This window comes from Bombina bombina, chromosome 4, assembly GCF_027579735.1.
Source record: "Bombina bombina isolate aBomBom1 chromosome 4, aBomBom1.pri, whole genome shotgun sequence".
NCBI classification, from domain to species: domain Eukaryota; kingdom Metazoa; phylum Chordata; class Amphibia; order Anura; family Bombinatoridae; genus Bombina; species Bombina bombina.
Window position 1 is genome coordinate 592,096,387 of NC_069502.1, and position 18,169 is coordinate 592,114,555.

Consider the following 18,169-nt stretch of genomic DNA (forward strand, 5'->3'; position numbering starts at 1 on the left):
TTCTTGGAATGTTGGAGGGGTCTCAACTCCAATGAAACGAAAACTGATAATCTCCCAATTAAGGAAACTTAACTCTGATATCGCATTTATACAAGAGACACACTTAAGTGCAGAAGAATCCGAAAAGTTGAAGTTCTCGTGGGTAGACGAGGTGTATTTTACACCAAGCATAGGCAGAAAGAGGGGTGTAGCCATTCTGCTAGGTAAAAAAAATCAGCATGAAATTTTGGCAGAATATAAAGATCCCGAAAGCCGAATTCTGATTCTAAAAATAAGAATGGCTGGCTCAATTTTTACGCTATGCAATCTTTACGCCCCGAATAACTTTGAGAGAAGTTTTTGGGAAAATCTCCAAACTAAAATATTACAAGTAGGTGAAGGTTATATAATCATAGCAGGGGATTTTAATATGACCCCCAGGGTCCAGATAGATAGACACAGGCAAAAATCCACTAAAAGCATGGCCAAAAGAGATAAGCTTGAAGGCAAAATGTTTAAAACTTTATTTAAAAACTTAGCCCTCAAAGACATTTGGAGAGTTCACAACCCGGATCAAAGGGAGTTTACGTGTAAGGCTAAGAGTGTAAGATCCCTTTCCAGAATTTACCTATTTTTAGTAAGCGAGAATTTATTAAGAATTGGGACAACATCAAAAATAATGCATATCACTGTCTCTGACCATGCTCCAATTATACTAAAAATACCATTAAATGGAAAAAAATCTACTACACGACGATTTTTTCCCCCCAAATTTTTAACAAAAAATATAAAATTTAAGACATGGCTGAATTCCAAAATGAATGAATTTCTCACTTTAAACGCTCATACTGTTAATGATCCAAATACATTATGGGAAGCCGGTAAGGCTGTAATGAGGGGGGAAATTATTGCGTATTTGGCAGATTATAAGCGGAAGGCGGCTCTACGAGAGAATGAAGTCTCGAGAGCACTTACTAATAGTTACAGTAAATATATATCCCAACCAACATCAATAAATTGGAGGAGATACACCTCTGCTAAGAGAGAGAGAGAGACAATTTTTTACTGCATACCGCAATCCAAGAGGATTATAAACTGAGAGCTAAATTTTATAGGCATGGAAATAAGGCAGGTAAACTAATGGCGAACTTAGTTAAGAACATACAGGGAAGCTCCATTATCGACTCACTCTCAGAACACGGATCCATACTTCAAAACTCTAGGGAAATTATCGAAGTTTTTTTCACTTATTATAGAGATCTCTACTCACACAGGGAATCAGATGAAGAAGCTTCAGAGCTATTTTGGGAAGGATTGGACCATCCAGTTTTAAATGAAGAGGCAGCAGGTAAAATGAATGCCCCCATCTCTGATCAAGAAATTACCTTGGCAATTAAAGAAGCCCGTTTAGATAAATCACCTGGCCCAGACTTTCTCCCTAACGAGTTTTACAAGCTCCTTGTCCCAACTATAATACCTCATTTAAGAAGAGTATTTAATCACTTTTTTATCGATAATAAATCTATACCCATGTCTTTTACAGCAGCGATAACAACATTAATTTTGAAACCGGGGAAAGATCCTCTGAATAAAGAGTCATATAGACCTATAGCACTACTTAACTCGGATTACAAGTTGTTGACATCAATCTTGGCTAAAAGACTTCAAAAAGTGATAGGGGATCTTATTAATAAAGATCAGGCAGGTTTTATATCCAGGCGCAATATAGCAGCCAAGATCAGAGAACTATGCTTAGTTCTTGATTATTTTCACAACTGCCCGGAAACCACAACCCAAAATCAAACTGACGTAGCAATAATTGCATTAGACGCAGAAAAAGCGTTCGACTCGGTCTTTCATCACCATATTATTGATTCTTTATTGCGGTTTGGTTTTAAGGATAACTTTCCTCTTTTCATTAATAACCTTTGTTCCAAATCCACAACTAAACTGATTGTTAATAAACTAGAATCTGACCCAATCAACTTACAAAGGGGCACAAGGCAGGGGTGCCCTCTGTCACCACTCTTATTCGACTTAGCGATTGAGCCATTGGCTATTAGAATTAGACAGAGGATACAAGGGATAAGGATTGGTTCAGTTGAACCAAAAGTTGCTTTATATGCTGATGATGTCTTAATTTATATGTCCAACACAGCAGTCAACATTCCGAGATTGATCTCGATAACTAATGCATTTGGTTCCTTTTCAGGCTATAAGCTAAATGTTTCTAAGTCAGAGATATTGTGGGTAAGGAAGAATGAGCTTTCAATTAACAAGACACCATTTAGGGAGGTGCTGAGCCATCTTAAATACTTAGGGATCTATATTTCATCAAATCCACAAGAATGGTACAATCTCAATATTTCTCCCATCCTAGCCAAAATTAAAGAATATATGTTAAGCTGGCAAAATCTTCCAATATCCTTATCGGGGCGCATTGCTTTGTTTAAAATGATTCTATTACCTAAAATTCTTTACCCTCTTCAAAATATTCCAGTGACGCTAAAAGTCAGGGATTGGAAAAGTTTAAACAGGGCGCTGCGATATTTTATCTGGAAATGCAAGAGACCTCGAATTTCCCTAAATAAACTCCACCTTCCTAAGAGGTATGGCGGACTGGCTCTTCCGGATCTCAACAAATATAACCTGGTTTTCCTCTCGCGCATTGCAATAGACTGGATCTTAAATAAGGATTATTTTACTAATAATAGTTTAGAGAGGAGCATTGTATTTCCCTATAACCCCTCAGCTTTAATTCACTGCCCGACACAGTTAATTCCAAAAAAAGTGAGGCGCATTCAATCAATATATAAGGTTATACAAGCCTGGAAAAAATTAGGACGCAAACTCGATATTGATTTAACTATTCCAAAGTTTCAAGGACTATGTGGCACTCCAGAATTTCAGGAGGGTATTCAAGCACAAGTATTTCAAATTTGGCAGAGAAAGGGTCTTTTCCTTATGTCACAATTTATAGATCAGGGTACTGCATCGATCAAAACCTTTGAAAGGTTGAAACAGGAATTTGATTTAAGCAATAAAGATTTCTTTGCTTACCTTCAAGCCAGGCATTATCTATTCTCGTTAATACAGAAGTTCGGTTGGTCATGGTCGTGGGGAAAGTTAGATAACTGGCCCATTCTGGCTAATAACGAACTATCGTCTATATCGTGCTGGTATAACCTACTGATAAGTCAAGATGGGGTACTTAATCTTCAACAGATAACTCAAAAATGGAATCTATTAGTACCAGATTTAGACATTGAGACAGAACAGGTGGAAAACTCTATAGATATTGTAGCTCAGACCACACTATCCACAAACTGGAGGGAGTCACACATTAAACTACTTTATAGAACATATTATACTCCACTCAAAGGGTTTAAATGGCATAATTATGACTTCAATGTTTGTCCTAAGTGTTCTCTTCCGGCTGTGGATATAGTCCATATGATATGGTCATGCCCGAGGATTAGGCAATTATGGAAAAAGGTAGAATTTTGGCTAACTAACACATTGAAGCTTCCTACTCTCTCTCTCGCGCTGGCAGGGGTGGTATTCTTAGCAGAATCCTCCTTGGAGCAAAAAAAAATTAGAAATGGGGCAGATCTGGCAACGAGGAATTTAATTTTTGGAAAATGGAGAGACTCCTCAATACCTAGTATTCAAGAAATTAAAAATTTTATGAAAAAACAGTGTGTTATTGAACAAATGGATGTATCTCTAACATCGGAAAAGGAAGTAATCTCATTTTTTAAAAAATGGGCAGCCTTCATTAAAATATTTACTCCAGAAGAAATAAATCAACTAATATACCCTTTTAGACACTCAGAAATAGTCATATTAGGACTATGGTAACAACTAGATTGTGAATAATTCTTTAGGTTCCTTCTAAATGGAGGGGGTCTGTGGAAATTAAGAAAAAAAAGGAAATCCCCCCCCCTTTTTTTTTTTTTTTTTTTTTCTTTTCTCTCCCTCTCTCTTTTCTTCTCCCCGCGCCTCTCTCTATACTCAGATCAGGTTTTCCTGAATTGAATTTTTGCTATTATCTAGTCTGAAGATAATAGAAGTAGTACATGATTACCCTCAGTTGATTGTATAACCAAGCAAAAGGAGAAAAGCAGTAAGAACAAACAGTGTAAACTAAGTGCCTGCTAGAACCGTTGAGTAATGTGATTCAATAATGATTGGGAGGGTCTTGTGGACTCTCACCACCATGAAATAAATAAATGTATCAGGTAAGCATAAATTTTGTCCACGAGCCATAACATTTGGGATCTATAACTCAAGCTGTGGAGTCCACAATATCTTAAAAAGGGTGGGACAAAAAGAAAGAAGCAGGCATATCATTGACCAGACACTTCGGCCTGAAGAACCTACCTGCCAAAAACAGCCTCTAAAAAAACAGAAAACATCAAAAATGCTAAAATTTTAAAGAGAGTAGCAGCCTTGCAAATTTGTTCAAGTGAAGTAGAGACAAATTTAGTAGAGTAAGCCGTAATACAAGGTGGAAGAGAATTTCCTTCATCCAAGTAAGCCATGAGAATTGTTTCTGCTAAGAAACCAAGGTAACTACATATACTGTTTGGCCTCTACAACGGCAGGAAAAAGGAACAAACAATGCAGAAGACTTACAAAACTCCTAAGTGGCTTAGAGATAAAACCTCAACAATAATTACATCTGAATTATGTAGAAGTCTTCCTACTATTCTCTGGAGAAGGATACAATGAAGCAATTATGATCTTTAAGTAATATTCTGAGAGGAGACAACTTTCTGCAAGAAGTTATAGAGAGTCATAGGAAACGACTAGTCATGATGGAGAGATAGATAAGGAATCTTACAAGACGACTTTTCTGGCTGAAAAAATAGACAAAGGGGACACAACTTTCCATGACAAAAGCTAAATAATAAATTTATGCATAGGTTCAAAAGGATGAACTTGTAAAATTCTTAAAAACTAATTTTAGATTCCATGGAGGAGAAACCCGTCTAAACCAGATAAAGGCCAGCAGAAAAGATTGAATATCTAGCAAATTAGAAAGTCTTTTTTTGTATAATATGGAAAGGCCCGAAATCTGACCATCAAAGAACTGATTGATAAACAATTATCTAGAAAATCCTGAGAAATTGCAAACTCCTATAGATTAAGAGTCCTAATGAAAATTCCAAGAGAGTCACACCAGAAAGTGTACGCTTGCTTCCCCCAAGACAAGTGACATATGCAATGGCTGCGACATAGTTAGATTGAAATCCGATATAGGTCTTGCGCTGAAGAGGGGCTATTTTAAAGAACCCTGAAAATCGCTCAGAGATCTAAAACATGGATTGGTTGCCTCGCCTCCAGAGGAGACCAAACTCTTTGCTACTTCCGAGACTCAGAGACAGCTCCCCATCCTGTAAGGATGGCATGCAATGTAATGACAGCCCAAAATAGACTTAGAAAGAATTTATTTGAATCAGAGACCTGTGAGATATCCACCAGGAAGCAGATTGTCTGGTTTTGTAATCCAGACAAATTGACTGAGACAAGCAACTGACGTATGAGATGTTATTGTTGGACGCCTCATTTTAGATGCTGTTAAGCAGGGAGCGTCATTACTAGAAGTGTCATTTAGTGGCTCTATATCTGATGCTGTAAGAGTTTCAATATCAGATAAGGTTTCACTTCCTGAATCCTGTGCAAGAATGGTGTAAGCCTCTTCTGCTGTATACTGTGACTGTGATGCCATGATGCAAAAGGGGATTTTGTTTTTACTCCTACCTAATAGTAAATCCCTAAAACCACCCACCGATCCATTTCCACTATTAGTTTTAAAATAAACTAACAGAAAAAAGCCCAGCGCTGTTAGGAGGGCATGGAACATCCTAACAGCATATAAGGCTTAAACAATAAATCCACTAAACTAATTAACTCTCAAAGGAAGAGGACTCATGAACCCCCAAAGTCAAGAAAACTTCTTGAAAAGGGAAAGGAAATGTCCCAAGAACAACTCCTCAGATACAATTTTCCCTCTACAGAAATATTTGAGTCAGATGCTATGAAGCTATAATTGTCTTTAAGTGAACTAGAAGAAGGATCTGTCACAGTAGAAACATTACTCTCTGACAACTGATGTTTGAACGCAGATAATCCTTGAAATCAGAAGAAAGATCCATCTTACAACACTGAGAAGCAGTCAAAGGAGAGGGTTATTGCCCATGAGAGGACACAGCAATAAAAATGTGCCTAGAATTGTCAATACTATCCACACGCCTGTAGCATAGTTGCACATTTGGCCAGACAGACACAATTTAAAAAAAAAAAAGACATTCAGTCTGAGCTCACAATTCTCCCCTCTAACTGATCCAAAAAAAAAACTAGGAGAGAGGACAGTTCTAGTCTCCATTCATAATGTACAAGTAAGGAGACAGAACACAGAAAACACTCAGTAACAGATTTGCAGAAATAATCATAGGTATGCAAATATAAGGACATAAATACTATGAGACTAACTGGCAAGTATAAAAACACATAAATGCACAGAAACACACTGTATATGACTAATGTGGGAAATGTTAAAAGGCCTAGAGCGCTGCACGCTATAAGCCAGTACAGAAGAGATACATATACCCTACGCTGCGTAAAATTCGATAATGTGAATAAAAACCTGCGCTCACATAACTCCTAAGAGTGTGATCTCGCTACCTACCATGATAAATAAAACTGTGCTGTCCCTGATGTACAATAACTAATTTTAACTCACTCTACTGAACTTACCTCTCTGCATACAATCTGCGTTAAGTAAATTAACCCATCCAAGTTAGCTGACACTAACTGTAGATTTTACATAGGAGGTACCCTGATGAAGAACCCTGATGAAGGAGGCTGTCCCAGTGACACCTGTGGCAAGCTAGTGAAAAACTCCAGCAGGTGAATAACTATCACTGCCTATGGTTCTCCTTTACAGGGGGATAATGGGCCTCACAGCAGTTTAAGTACCCCTTTCCACAAAAAAGTCTAAAGTGATGGTAAACTTTCCACTTTTTATAATCAGATCTTGAATGTTAGTGATATTTTAGAAGGACTTTAATTGATCACTTCTAATGAAGATGTGCTTTAATTTACTTTACTTTTACTTAATCTAGCCATGCCATTCTAATAACCCCACACTACCACCATCCACCTCAAAAGGAATATTTTTGTGAGCTAACAGTTTGAACTGTTCTCCAGTCATATGGATAGAGTGTTTATTGGAGAACAGGTCCAAACATTAACTCACAAAAAAACTAAATTTATGCTTACCTGATAAATTACTTTCTTTTACGATATGACGAGTCCACGGATTTCATCCTTACTTGTGGGATATTAACCTCCTGCTAACAGGAAGTGGCAAAGAGCACCACAGCAGAGCTGTATATATAGCCCCTTCCCCTCCACCCTCAGTCATTCGGCCGAAGGTATAGGAAGAGAAAAAGGAAAGGCTAAAAAGGTGCAGAGGTGACTGAAGTTTATAAAAAATATAAAGAAAACTGTCTTAAAAAGAACAGGGTGGGCCGTGAACTCGTCATATCGTAAAAGAAAGTAATTTATCAGGTAAGCATAAATTTATTTTTCTTTTACAAAGATATGACGAGTCCACGGATTTCATCCTTAGTTGTGGGAAACCAATACCAAAGCAATAGGACACGGATGAAAGGGAGGGACAAGACAGGAACCTAAACGGAAGGCACCACTGCTTGAAGAACCTTTCTCCCAAAGATAGCCTCAGAAGAAGCAAATGTATCAAATTTGGAAAATTTGGAAAAAGTGTGAAGGGACGACCAAGTCGCAGCCTTACAAATCTGTTCCACAGATGCAACGTTTTTAAAAGCCCATGTGGAAGCCACAGCCCTAGAAGAATGAGCCGTAATTCTTTCAGGAGGCTGCTGTCCAGCAGTCTCATATGCCAGGCGGATGATACTTTTCAGCCAAAAAGAAAGAGAGGTAGCCGTAGCTTTCTGACCCCTACGCTTTCCAGAATAAACAATGAATAATGAAGATGATTGACGGAAATCCTTAGTTGCCTGTAAGTAAAACTTTAAGGCACGGACCACATCCAAGTTATGTAACAGACGCTCCTTCTTAGAAGAAGGATAGGACACAAGGAAGGAACAACAATTTCCTAATTAATATTCTTATTCGAAACAACCTTAGGAAGGAATCCAGGTTTGGTACGTAAAAACTACCTTATCAGAATGAAATATGAGAAAAGGTGAATCACACTGTAATGCCAAAAGCTCAGAAACTCTTTGAGCAGAAGAAATAGCAACCAAAAACAGAACTTTCCAAGATAATAGTTTAATATCTATGGAATGCATAGGTTCAAAATGGAACCCCTTGCAGAACTCGAAGAACTAAATTCAAACTCCATGGAGGAGTAACAGGTCTAAATACAGGCTTAATTCTAGATAGAGCCTGAAAAAAAAGACTGAACATCTGATACATTTGCCAAACGTTTGTGAAATAGAATTGACAAAGCTGAAATGTGTCCCTTAAAGGAACTTGCTGATAACCCTTTCTCCAATCCTTCTTGGAGAAAAGACAAAATCCTAGGAATCCTAACTTTACTCCATGAGTAACCCTTGGATTCACACCAAAAAGATATTTACGCCATATCTTATGATAGATTTTTCTAGTGACAGGCTTTCTAGCCTGTATCAAAGTATTGAAAACTGAACCAGAGAATCCTCGCTTCGATAAAATCAAGCGTTCAATCTCCACGCAGTCAGTTGCAGAGAAATTAGATTTGGATGTTGGAAAGGACCTTAAATGAAAAGGTCCTGTCTCAACAGAAGTTTCCACGGTGACAGAGAGGACATGTCCACTAGATCCGCATACCAAGTCCTGCGTGGCCACGCAGGCGCTATCAGGATCACTGAAGCTCTCTTCTGTCTGATTCGAGCAATCTTGCGTGTGAGAAGAGGAAACGGCGGAAACACATAAGGTAGGCTGAACAACCAAGGTACTGCCAATGCATCTATCAGTTCGGTCTGAGGATCCCTTGACCGGGATCCGTATCTTGGAAGCTTGGCATTCTGACGAGATGCCATCAAAACCAATCCGGTCTGCCCCATCTGAGAATCAATGAGGCAAATACCTCCGGGTGAAGTTCCCACTCCCCCGGATGAAAAGTCTGTCGACTTAGAAAATCTGCTCACCAGTTCTCTACCCCTGGGATGTAGATCGCTGACAGATGACAAGAGTGGGCCTCTGCCCAACTGATTATCTTGGATACTTCTATCATCGCTAAAGGAACTCCTTGTTCCCCCCCCTCATGATTGACATATGCCACAGTCGTTATGTTGTCCGACTGGAATCTGATGAATTTGGCCGAAGCCAACTGAGGCCACGCCTGAAGCGCATTGAATATTGCTCTCAGTTCCAGAATATTGATTGGAAGTAGAGACTCCACCTGAGTTCAAACACCCTGAGCCTTCAGAGAGTTCCAAACTGCACCCCAGCCCAGAAGGCTGGCATCTGTCACTATCACCCATGAGGGTCTGCGGAAACAAGTCCCCTGGGACAGATGATCTGGCGACAACCACCAAAGAAGAGAGTTTCTGGTCTCTTGATCCAGAATTATCTTTGGAGATAAATCCGCACAATCCCCATTCCACTGACCGAGCATGCACAGTTGCAGTGGTCTGAGATGAAAGCGAGCAAACGGAACGATGTCCATTGCCGCTACCATTAATCCAATTACCTCCATACACTGAGCCACTGATGGCCGAGGAATGGACAGAAGTGCTCGGCAAGTATTCAAAATCTTTGATTTTCTGACCTCTGTCAGAAATACTTTCATGGCTACCGAGTCTATCAGAGTTCCCAGAAAAGGAACCCTTGTCTGTGGAACAAGTGAACTCTTCTCTATGTTTACCTTCCAGCCGTGAGTTCTCAGAAAAGACAACACTGTGTCCGTGTGAGATTTTGTCAGATGATATGTTAACGCCTGAGTCAGAATATCGTCCAGATAAGGCGCCACCGATATCCCTTGCTGTCTGAGAACCGCCAAAAGAGACCCTAGAACCTTTGTGAAGATTCTGGGTGATGTGGCCAACACGAAAGGAAGAGCCACGAACTAAGGCAAACCTTATAAACCGATGATGATCTTTGTGGATTGGAATATGAAGGTAAGCATCCTTCAAATCCACAGTAGTCATATATTGACCCTCCTGGATCATTGGCAAAATCAATCGAATTGTCTCAATTTTGAATGATGGAACTCTTAGAAATTTGTTTAGACAGTTGAGGTCAAAAATGGGTCTGAACGTTCCCTCTTTTTTGGGGACCACAAATCGTTTTGAGTAAAACTCCTGTCCCTGTTCCAATTTTTTTTTTTTACTCCCATAGTAAAAAGGTATTTTACACAGCGTAAAAACGCCTCTCTCTTTATCTGGTTTGTAGATAATTTTGAAAGATGAAATCTCCCTCTTGGGAGAAAATCCTTGAATTCCAATTGAGAACCGTGGGTCACTATTTCTAGTGCCCAGGAATCCTGAACATCACTTGCCCAAGCCTGAGCAAAGAAAGAAAGTCTTCCCCCTACTAGATCCGGTCCCGGATCGGGGGCCACCCCATCATGCTGCTTTGTGGAAGAAGAAGAAGCGGGGGGTCCTCCTTTAAAGTTCCGAAAGGAACGAAAATTATTCTGTTTACTCCTCATTTTAACCGACCTATCCTGAGGTAGGGCATGGCCCTTACCTCCTGTAATATCAGAAATTATCTCCTTCAATTCTGACCCAAAAAGGGTTTTACCTGTAAAGGGAATAGCTAAAAGCTTATATTTTGATGACACATCATCAGACCAAGATTTAAGCCACAATGCTATACGTGCTAAAATAGCAAATCCTACATTTTTTGCCGCTTATTTAGCAATTTGAAAAGCGGCATCAGTAATAAAAGAATTAGCTAGCTTAAGAGCCTTAATTCTATCTAGAATGTCATCTAATGGAGTCTCAACCTTAAGAGACTCTTCTAGAGCCTCAAACCAAAAAGCTGCTGCAGTAGTTACTGGAACAATGCAAGCCATAGGTTGTAAAAGAAATCCCTGATTAACAAATAATTTCTTTAGTAGAACCTCTAATTTCTTATCCATAGGATCCTTGAAAGCACAACTATCCTCAATAGGTATAGTAGTACGCTTAGCTAGGGAAGATATAGCTCCCTCTACCTTAGGGACCGCTTGCCACGAGTCCCGAATGGTATCTGATATAGGAAACATTTTCTTAAAATTAGGAGAGGGAGAAAACTGTATACCTGGTCTACCCCATTCCTTACTAATAATTTCCGAAATTCTATTAGGAACCGGAAAAACATCAGTGTAAGTAGGAACTTCCAAATATTTATCCATTTTACACAATTTCTCTGGAGGAATCACAATAGGATCACAATCATCCAGAGTCGCTAAAACCTTCCTAAGCAACAGGCAGAGGTGATCAAGCTTAAATTTAAATGACATAGCATCCGAATCTGTCTGAGGCAAAACATTCCCTGAATCAGAAATTTCACCCTCAGACAGCAATTCCCTAATCCCCAACTCAGAGCACTGTGAGGGAACATCGGAAATAGCTAATAAAGCATCAGAGGATTCAGTATTTACATTAATTCTTGACCTACTGTGTTTACCCTGCAACACTGGTAATTTAGACAATACCTCTGTAAGGGTAGTTAACATAACTGCAGCCATCTCCTGCAGAGTAAAGGAATTAGACACACTAGAAGTACTAGGCGTCGCTTGTGTGGGCATAAAAGGTTGTGACACTTGGGGAGAATTGGATGGCATATCCTGATTTTCTTCAGACTGAGAATCATCCCTAGGCACACTTACTTTATTTAAAATATGCTTTTTACATTGTAAAGCCCTTTCAGTACAAAAGTTACACAATGTTAGAGGGGGTTTCACAATAGCTTCTAAACACATAGAACAATGAGAAACCTCAATGTCAGACATGTTGAACAGACTAGTAATACCACAAAAGTCGTTTAAACACTTATTTATAGCATAAAATAAACATTAGAAAAAATGTGTACTGTGCCTTTAAGAAAAGAAAAAGTGAACAATTTTTCCAAAATGCACAAAAAACGTTAAATTATTCCCAAATTTAACTTAATATCGTTGATTAATCCAAAAATTACTGCACCCAGAAGCAAGGGCAGAAATAAGGCTTTAGAAGTACTTATATCAACATGTAGTCAAAAGATAGATAAAAATACACTCTCTGCTGTGGCGCCTACCTGCTCCCAGGGTACTCGAATCAAGTTTCCAACCCTTCAGACCAGCTACACAGTCCAGGAGCCACCAAGTTACTGTTTGCTGCTGCTAAGCCTGAAGAAATTGTGCCAAAATAGGCTCTGCCCCTTAAGGTCAAAAGTTGGAGTAGGCCCAAACAACACCGCATGGAAATGCAGTTTTGCACTAAAGTAAAAATACACACACAATATAACCCTCAAGCATAAAACCAATAAGTTTTAAGTGCTAAAAATAAAAAACATAAAACATTTTTTATATTGTCTCCCATGTCACATAATGCCCAAATTTCAACTAATGATAAATAAAAAATAGGGACTCCAGTAACACCCCTCTTATTAAAATTTTTACTGCTTACCCCATTCCCATACAGGGAAATAATGCCAGCCAGTTCCGATACACCAAGTCTCCTCAGAAAAAAAAAGGCTGCACATACCTTAATGCTGCTTTTAGCATAAAACTGGTCTCCACACTGAAGATGTCTCATGGTTACCTTCAGAAGTCTTGTGGGAACCAGCGTGGATCTTAGTTACAAATGCTAAGATAATCAAACCTCAGGGCAGAAATCTTCTTCCATATCCCCCTGAGGAAAATAGTACGCACCGGTACCATTTAAAATAAAGAACTTCTTGATTGAAGAAACTAAAGCTAACACCTCACTTTACCATGTCTTCCTAGTATAACACAGGCAAAGAGAATGACTGGGGGTGGAGGGGAAGGGGAGGGGCTATATATATATACAGCTCTGCTGTGGTGCTCTTTGCCACTTCCTGTTAGCAGGAGGTTAATAACCCACAAGTAAGGATGAAATCCATGGACTCATCATATCTTTGTAAAAGAAATATTACTATTGAAGTGTGTGGTGGGAGCATGCGGTATAAAAAGTGGAAAGTTTAACATCACTTAAAGGGACACTATACCCAAGCATTTTCTTTCATGATTAAGGTAGAGAATACAATTTAAAACAACATTCCAATTTACTTCTATTACCTAATTTGCTTCATTCTTTAGATATACTTTAGTGAAGAAATAGCAATGCACACGGTGAACCAATCACAGGAGGCATCTATGTGCAGCTACCAATCAGCAGCTACTAAGCATATCTAGATATGCTTTTTAGCAAATAATATCAAGAGAATGAAGCAAAATAGATAATAGAAGTAAATTAGAAAGTTGTTTATAATTGTATGCTCTTTCTAAATCATGAAAGAAAAAATTTGGTTATCATGTCCCTTTAAGCATTTTCACCTCCTCCTGGGAAGCCAAAAACTAAGGCTGGGAAATCAAGTGGTGATGGATAATTTTCCCTGCCTCCTGGTGAAGAGGAGCTTAATCCCATATGTTATGGCTTGTGGACTCTCACCACCTTATTGTTAATATTTACATTTTGAAGACTTGCTGTGTTGTAAACTTTTTTTTTTTTATATGGCTACTTTTGTTGTATACTCTGCTGGTGAAAGTGTGAATTGGAAAAATTGGCAGAACTATCCTTAGCCATTACCAAAAATGTATTATCTTTATCAGAGCTAAACGTGTTATAAAGGCCATATTTAGTCAAATGACCTTTATAATGTTTGCAGTCTTTTTATACAAAGCATTTTAACAGTGAATAGTAAACAAGCAACCTTTCAGAACTGTTAAGATAAAAAGTAATAAAGTATAACATTTAGTTATCACTAAATACAGTAGAATTGCATAATCAACAAGTGCAAACTAAAAAGACAATGCAGTACATTTTATTCAGACAAATGTAAAAATGTGTTTTAATTTGGCACCCTTGTGTCTTGTGACAACCATCAACCAATCACATACTCATATATGTACACACTGTGAACTGTTGTACATACTCAGTAAGGGTTGGTACCTCAGAAAGCGTGCATATAAAATGATTGCGCTTAATTTCATAATATAAGTAAATTGGAAAGTCTCTTAAAATTACATGCTCTATCTGAATCATACAAGTTTAATTTGGACATTAGCGGGTTACAGCACTTGATCTCTCTAGGGGGTGTGGGAAAAGCACAGTTTTTACACAAAAGCAAAAGATGTTTAATGTCCTTTAAAAAAGACCAAAACATGAATTGACCACCAGTTCTCACAGAACTAACTGATTCCATCACAGCTACTGAATCTGAATAATTACAGGAAAATAGCAAAACTTTTATAACAGCTCATGAAACCAAACTGCATTAGACATATAATATTTAATATTTCTCATATAGTTTGTATAAGTGTGTGCAATGTACCTTTTTGTATCCTGTTCGTATCCTCTGTAGGTTTACTTGAAGCACATATTCTTGATCAGCATGCAACTTGATCCATGTTTTCTCTTGTTTTCCTTGAAGCACGGTAGGGACAGGAACTTCATCCTCTTTTTGAACTCTATTTTCCCACCATCCTTTAATGCACAAACTAACATCTATAACTGGTAGATTTGCCACAAAGCTCCAAGCCTAAACAGAAATATCAAGAGATAGATTTGCAGATTTTACTCATAGGTGTTGAGTCACATGGGAGTTTTAAAGATAGTTTTGTCAAACATCCCCCCCCACAAGTTAATGTATATACGAAAACATTTATGTAATTATGTGTATAGATTATTTTACATCAAAATTAAATGTAAGAATATAAAGGGTTTAATTTGTAATGTCTAGCTATGATTAAAGTCTATTAAATTTTCCAAACATTAAGTAAAAATATATTATTATTTGTATATATTACTAATCATAATAATATATATAGAAGATAAAAACACAACTGCTTTATGTTAGGAAAAAGGTTGGCACTTGGTTTATAATACCATAATCAACTCTATTGCTGATAGATCAGGTATAGGTACTGAGTACAATCAGCAGTGTGTTGATCACTTTAATAACGTATGTTGCCCAATCACAAATATATACCTCTATCTATCTATCTATCTATCTATCTATCTATCTATCTATCTATCTATCTATCTATCTGTTTAGAAATGCATACATATAGAGAAATATACAATGACACGTAAGATATTTTTTCAGGAACTGTGAGCACCAGCCAAACATATTTATCCGAGGATTAATCTTCATCTATTGAATCAGACAAGAACACTACCATGCATACAATTATTTAATTAGCAGCCAAATCCTCTCCCAGTTAGCAGCCGTTGCAGGCATACTGATGGGGCAGAAGATGCAAATCTCGCAGTAGTACTGCCTTTTCTCATTACTACTGCAATTAGCACTTAAATTGATGCTTTAAACCTGCTAATTTCTGAAATAATTCTGAATTTTTATGTTACCTGGGATTGCCTCACAGTAGAGACGACACCAGATTGCTACGCAAATTGAAGTACTTTGGAGCCAAATAACGATCATCAAATCAGACAGGGCCAATTTGTCTTTGGTTTTAAAGATAACAGAATGACAATTTATGCAAATAAATTAGGTAAGTTTACTTCAGAGTTCTCCCTGAACTAATTATAACAATGTTCTGATAATTTTTCAGCACATTTTTGAAAATTGGTGTGAGCTCAATTCCTATTATGACAGAAATGTGGTAAGTGAAAACTTGTCCCAATTTATACAAATTACATTTAATTCTGATTTTTTATGTAATTGAGTTAGAAATATAGATATTTAATATGGTTTATTGAAATATTATTCATTCATTGTTGTTATATATTTGATTTTGCTGGAAATGATTCTACCAAAATTGAATAATTAATCAAAGAATATAATTTAGCCAGCCATAATAAATGTTTAATTATATGTTGAAAAAAACATTGGTAACTTTATCTTTGGAAAAATTTAAATTTAAATATATATACAGAGTATATATATATATATATATATATATATATATATATATATAAATTATATATCGTTAATTTTATGACTATGCCCCAAATGCCCACAAAATACAGTGTAGTATATTGTATTAAAAAATAAAAATTGGGGGGGGGCGGAGCCAGCACTAGAACTGAGCGGTCGCAAGCTTGTATAGCTCCGGCTATTTAATGTTTATAAATATATCATTGACCGCTCAGCTCAGCCCAAGCTATCGCAAACTGTGTGGCCAAAGATCTAAGGCTTTCAGTTGGGCAGTTTTGAGCCTGGAAAATATCCGCAAGTAGCGAGTGTTGAGCCTGGTAAACACTTGCCGACGGTGAGGTTCCATATAATGGCGGCAATGAATCTAGCTGCACAAAATAGACCCGTGATGGAACCCTTGAGCCTTGTCTTTTTGGAGGAATTACATAGCCTTATACGTGACCACTTCTTTAGGCTAGAGAGGACTGTAACGCTGGTGTGGGAAAAGGCTGCGGATACCGATATACCTCAGCGCTTGCAGCACACTTTGCAGATGGGACCAACTGCTCCAGGCCTGAAGCCTAAAGAGAGACCGATTGATTGGGCTTTGACTGCACCAGCTCAATCTCAGCCTGAATATGCTGCGGCTGCAGATGCATTGAGGGGATCTATTTTTAACTCGGTCCCGCAATGTCTGGCGACTACAGTGCACATGTCTGTATCCGACAGGCAACAGGGGCTTAGAGGAGATAACCTGACAGACAATTCTTCAGAACTAGATCTTAAGCTAATCCAGGAAAATACTGAAATCCTAACTAAGCCAACTGAACCTTCCAAGGACTCTGTCAGAAAAACAAAAAGCAGTAGCGATGTCAAAGACAACTCGAAACCTAATGCGGAGTCAAAGGACACGTTACAATCTAGTAATAACACTTACATGGAGCCCACCACAAACTTCAGTGTACCGGAGCACCTAAACGCGACGAGTCTCAGTATGCAGACGGAGACTGTCTTGGAATCTTTATACCTGGAGGATAAGACAGAGGTAGGCGAGGTGCACATTTTGCCGATTCCTAGCAGTAGTAATCCGGCCATGCGGACCGCCACTCTGGTGACCGAGAGTGAGACAAGCGCTACTGTACAGACAACACTTTCTGGAGACTCTCCTACACAGCCTAGTATTATGTTTGTGAGGACATTGATCCCCTGCAGGCTCGACGAGAGCAATTATAGTGGAGGGAGCCACCAGTATTTATCTCTCAGGAAGAAACATTTCCAGACAAGTGGATATACCCACACAGGCGCCTGTTTTGTTCCTGCACATCTTAGAGAACAACGCCATTTCTGTGTTAGCAAAGTTGGAGTGGGCTAGGAGAAAATTTAACATTAAAGTCTTCCCTTCTGATGAAAATCTTTAAGTCTCAACCCAACTAATTTACTCCGTCGATGAACTAGGTTAAAATGTATAATACACAACATGTTCTAATCGCCATAGTGGATTAAAAGATATTCTTGTGGGACTAACCTCCTTTAAAGGACTACTACAAGCATAAGTTCATCTGCTTAAGATGTATGTGAGCACTTAAAGTGTAACTACTTTTGAATATCTAAAATGTGTGATTGGGACATATTACTCATCTTTTCTTCACTACTTTAAGTGTTTATATCTTTATGCCTATATGCAATTTGTTAATCCTTACTCTACAATATGCTCTGTAATCCCCCATATGTTATTTTTGGGGCCACCTTACCACTGAGGTGTGATAATAATTATATTTATGTTGATGCCATTTCATTTAAAGCTGCACCTTACATGCTATACGCCATTCTATTTCTTTGTTACTAGATATCATATACTATAGAGAAATCAACTACCGATAACAGAAGTTGAGCTCATTGTTATACCAGTCCATTTGTCGGCTTCTAATCTAGTTATGTCCATCAGAGTTGAATGACCTCATTCCATGGTAGCAGCCCACTACAAGTTGAATATATTACTCAGGTGTTGCCTAATGTGTTATAAAGATGGCTACTTGGTGTCTACTGTATTATGTGATTGTGTATGTGCAGCAGTGAGTTTTACAGTAAAAGCCCCAAGTGTGGAGCTACAATATTATATGTTTATAGA

The 18,169-nt window shown here is 38.1% G+C and overlaps 1 protein-coding gene across 1 annotated transcript in view; it reads right to left on the reverse strand.

Moving 5' to 3' along the window:
- Window positions 1-18,169, reverse strand: part of ASCC3 (activating signal cointegrator 1 complex subunit 3) — a 1,409,126-nt gene that overhangs the window by 15,173 nt on the left and 1,375,784 nt on the right. Inside the window, exon 41 of the mRNA XM_053710577.1 lies at window positions 14,497-14,703. Within this exon, the coding sequence (XP_053566552.1) occupies window positions 14,497-14,703 (207 nt within the window). The remainder of the gene's footprint in view (window positions 1-14,496; window positions 14,704-18,169) is intronic.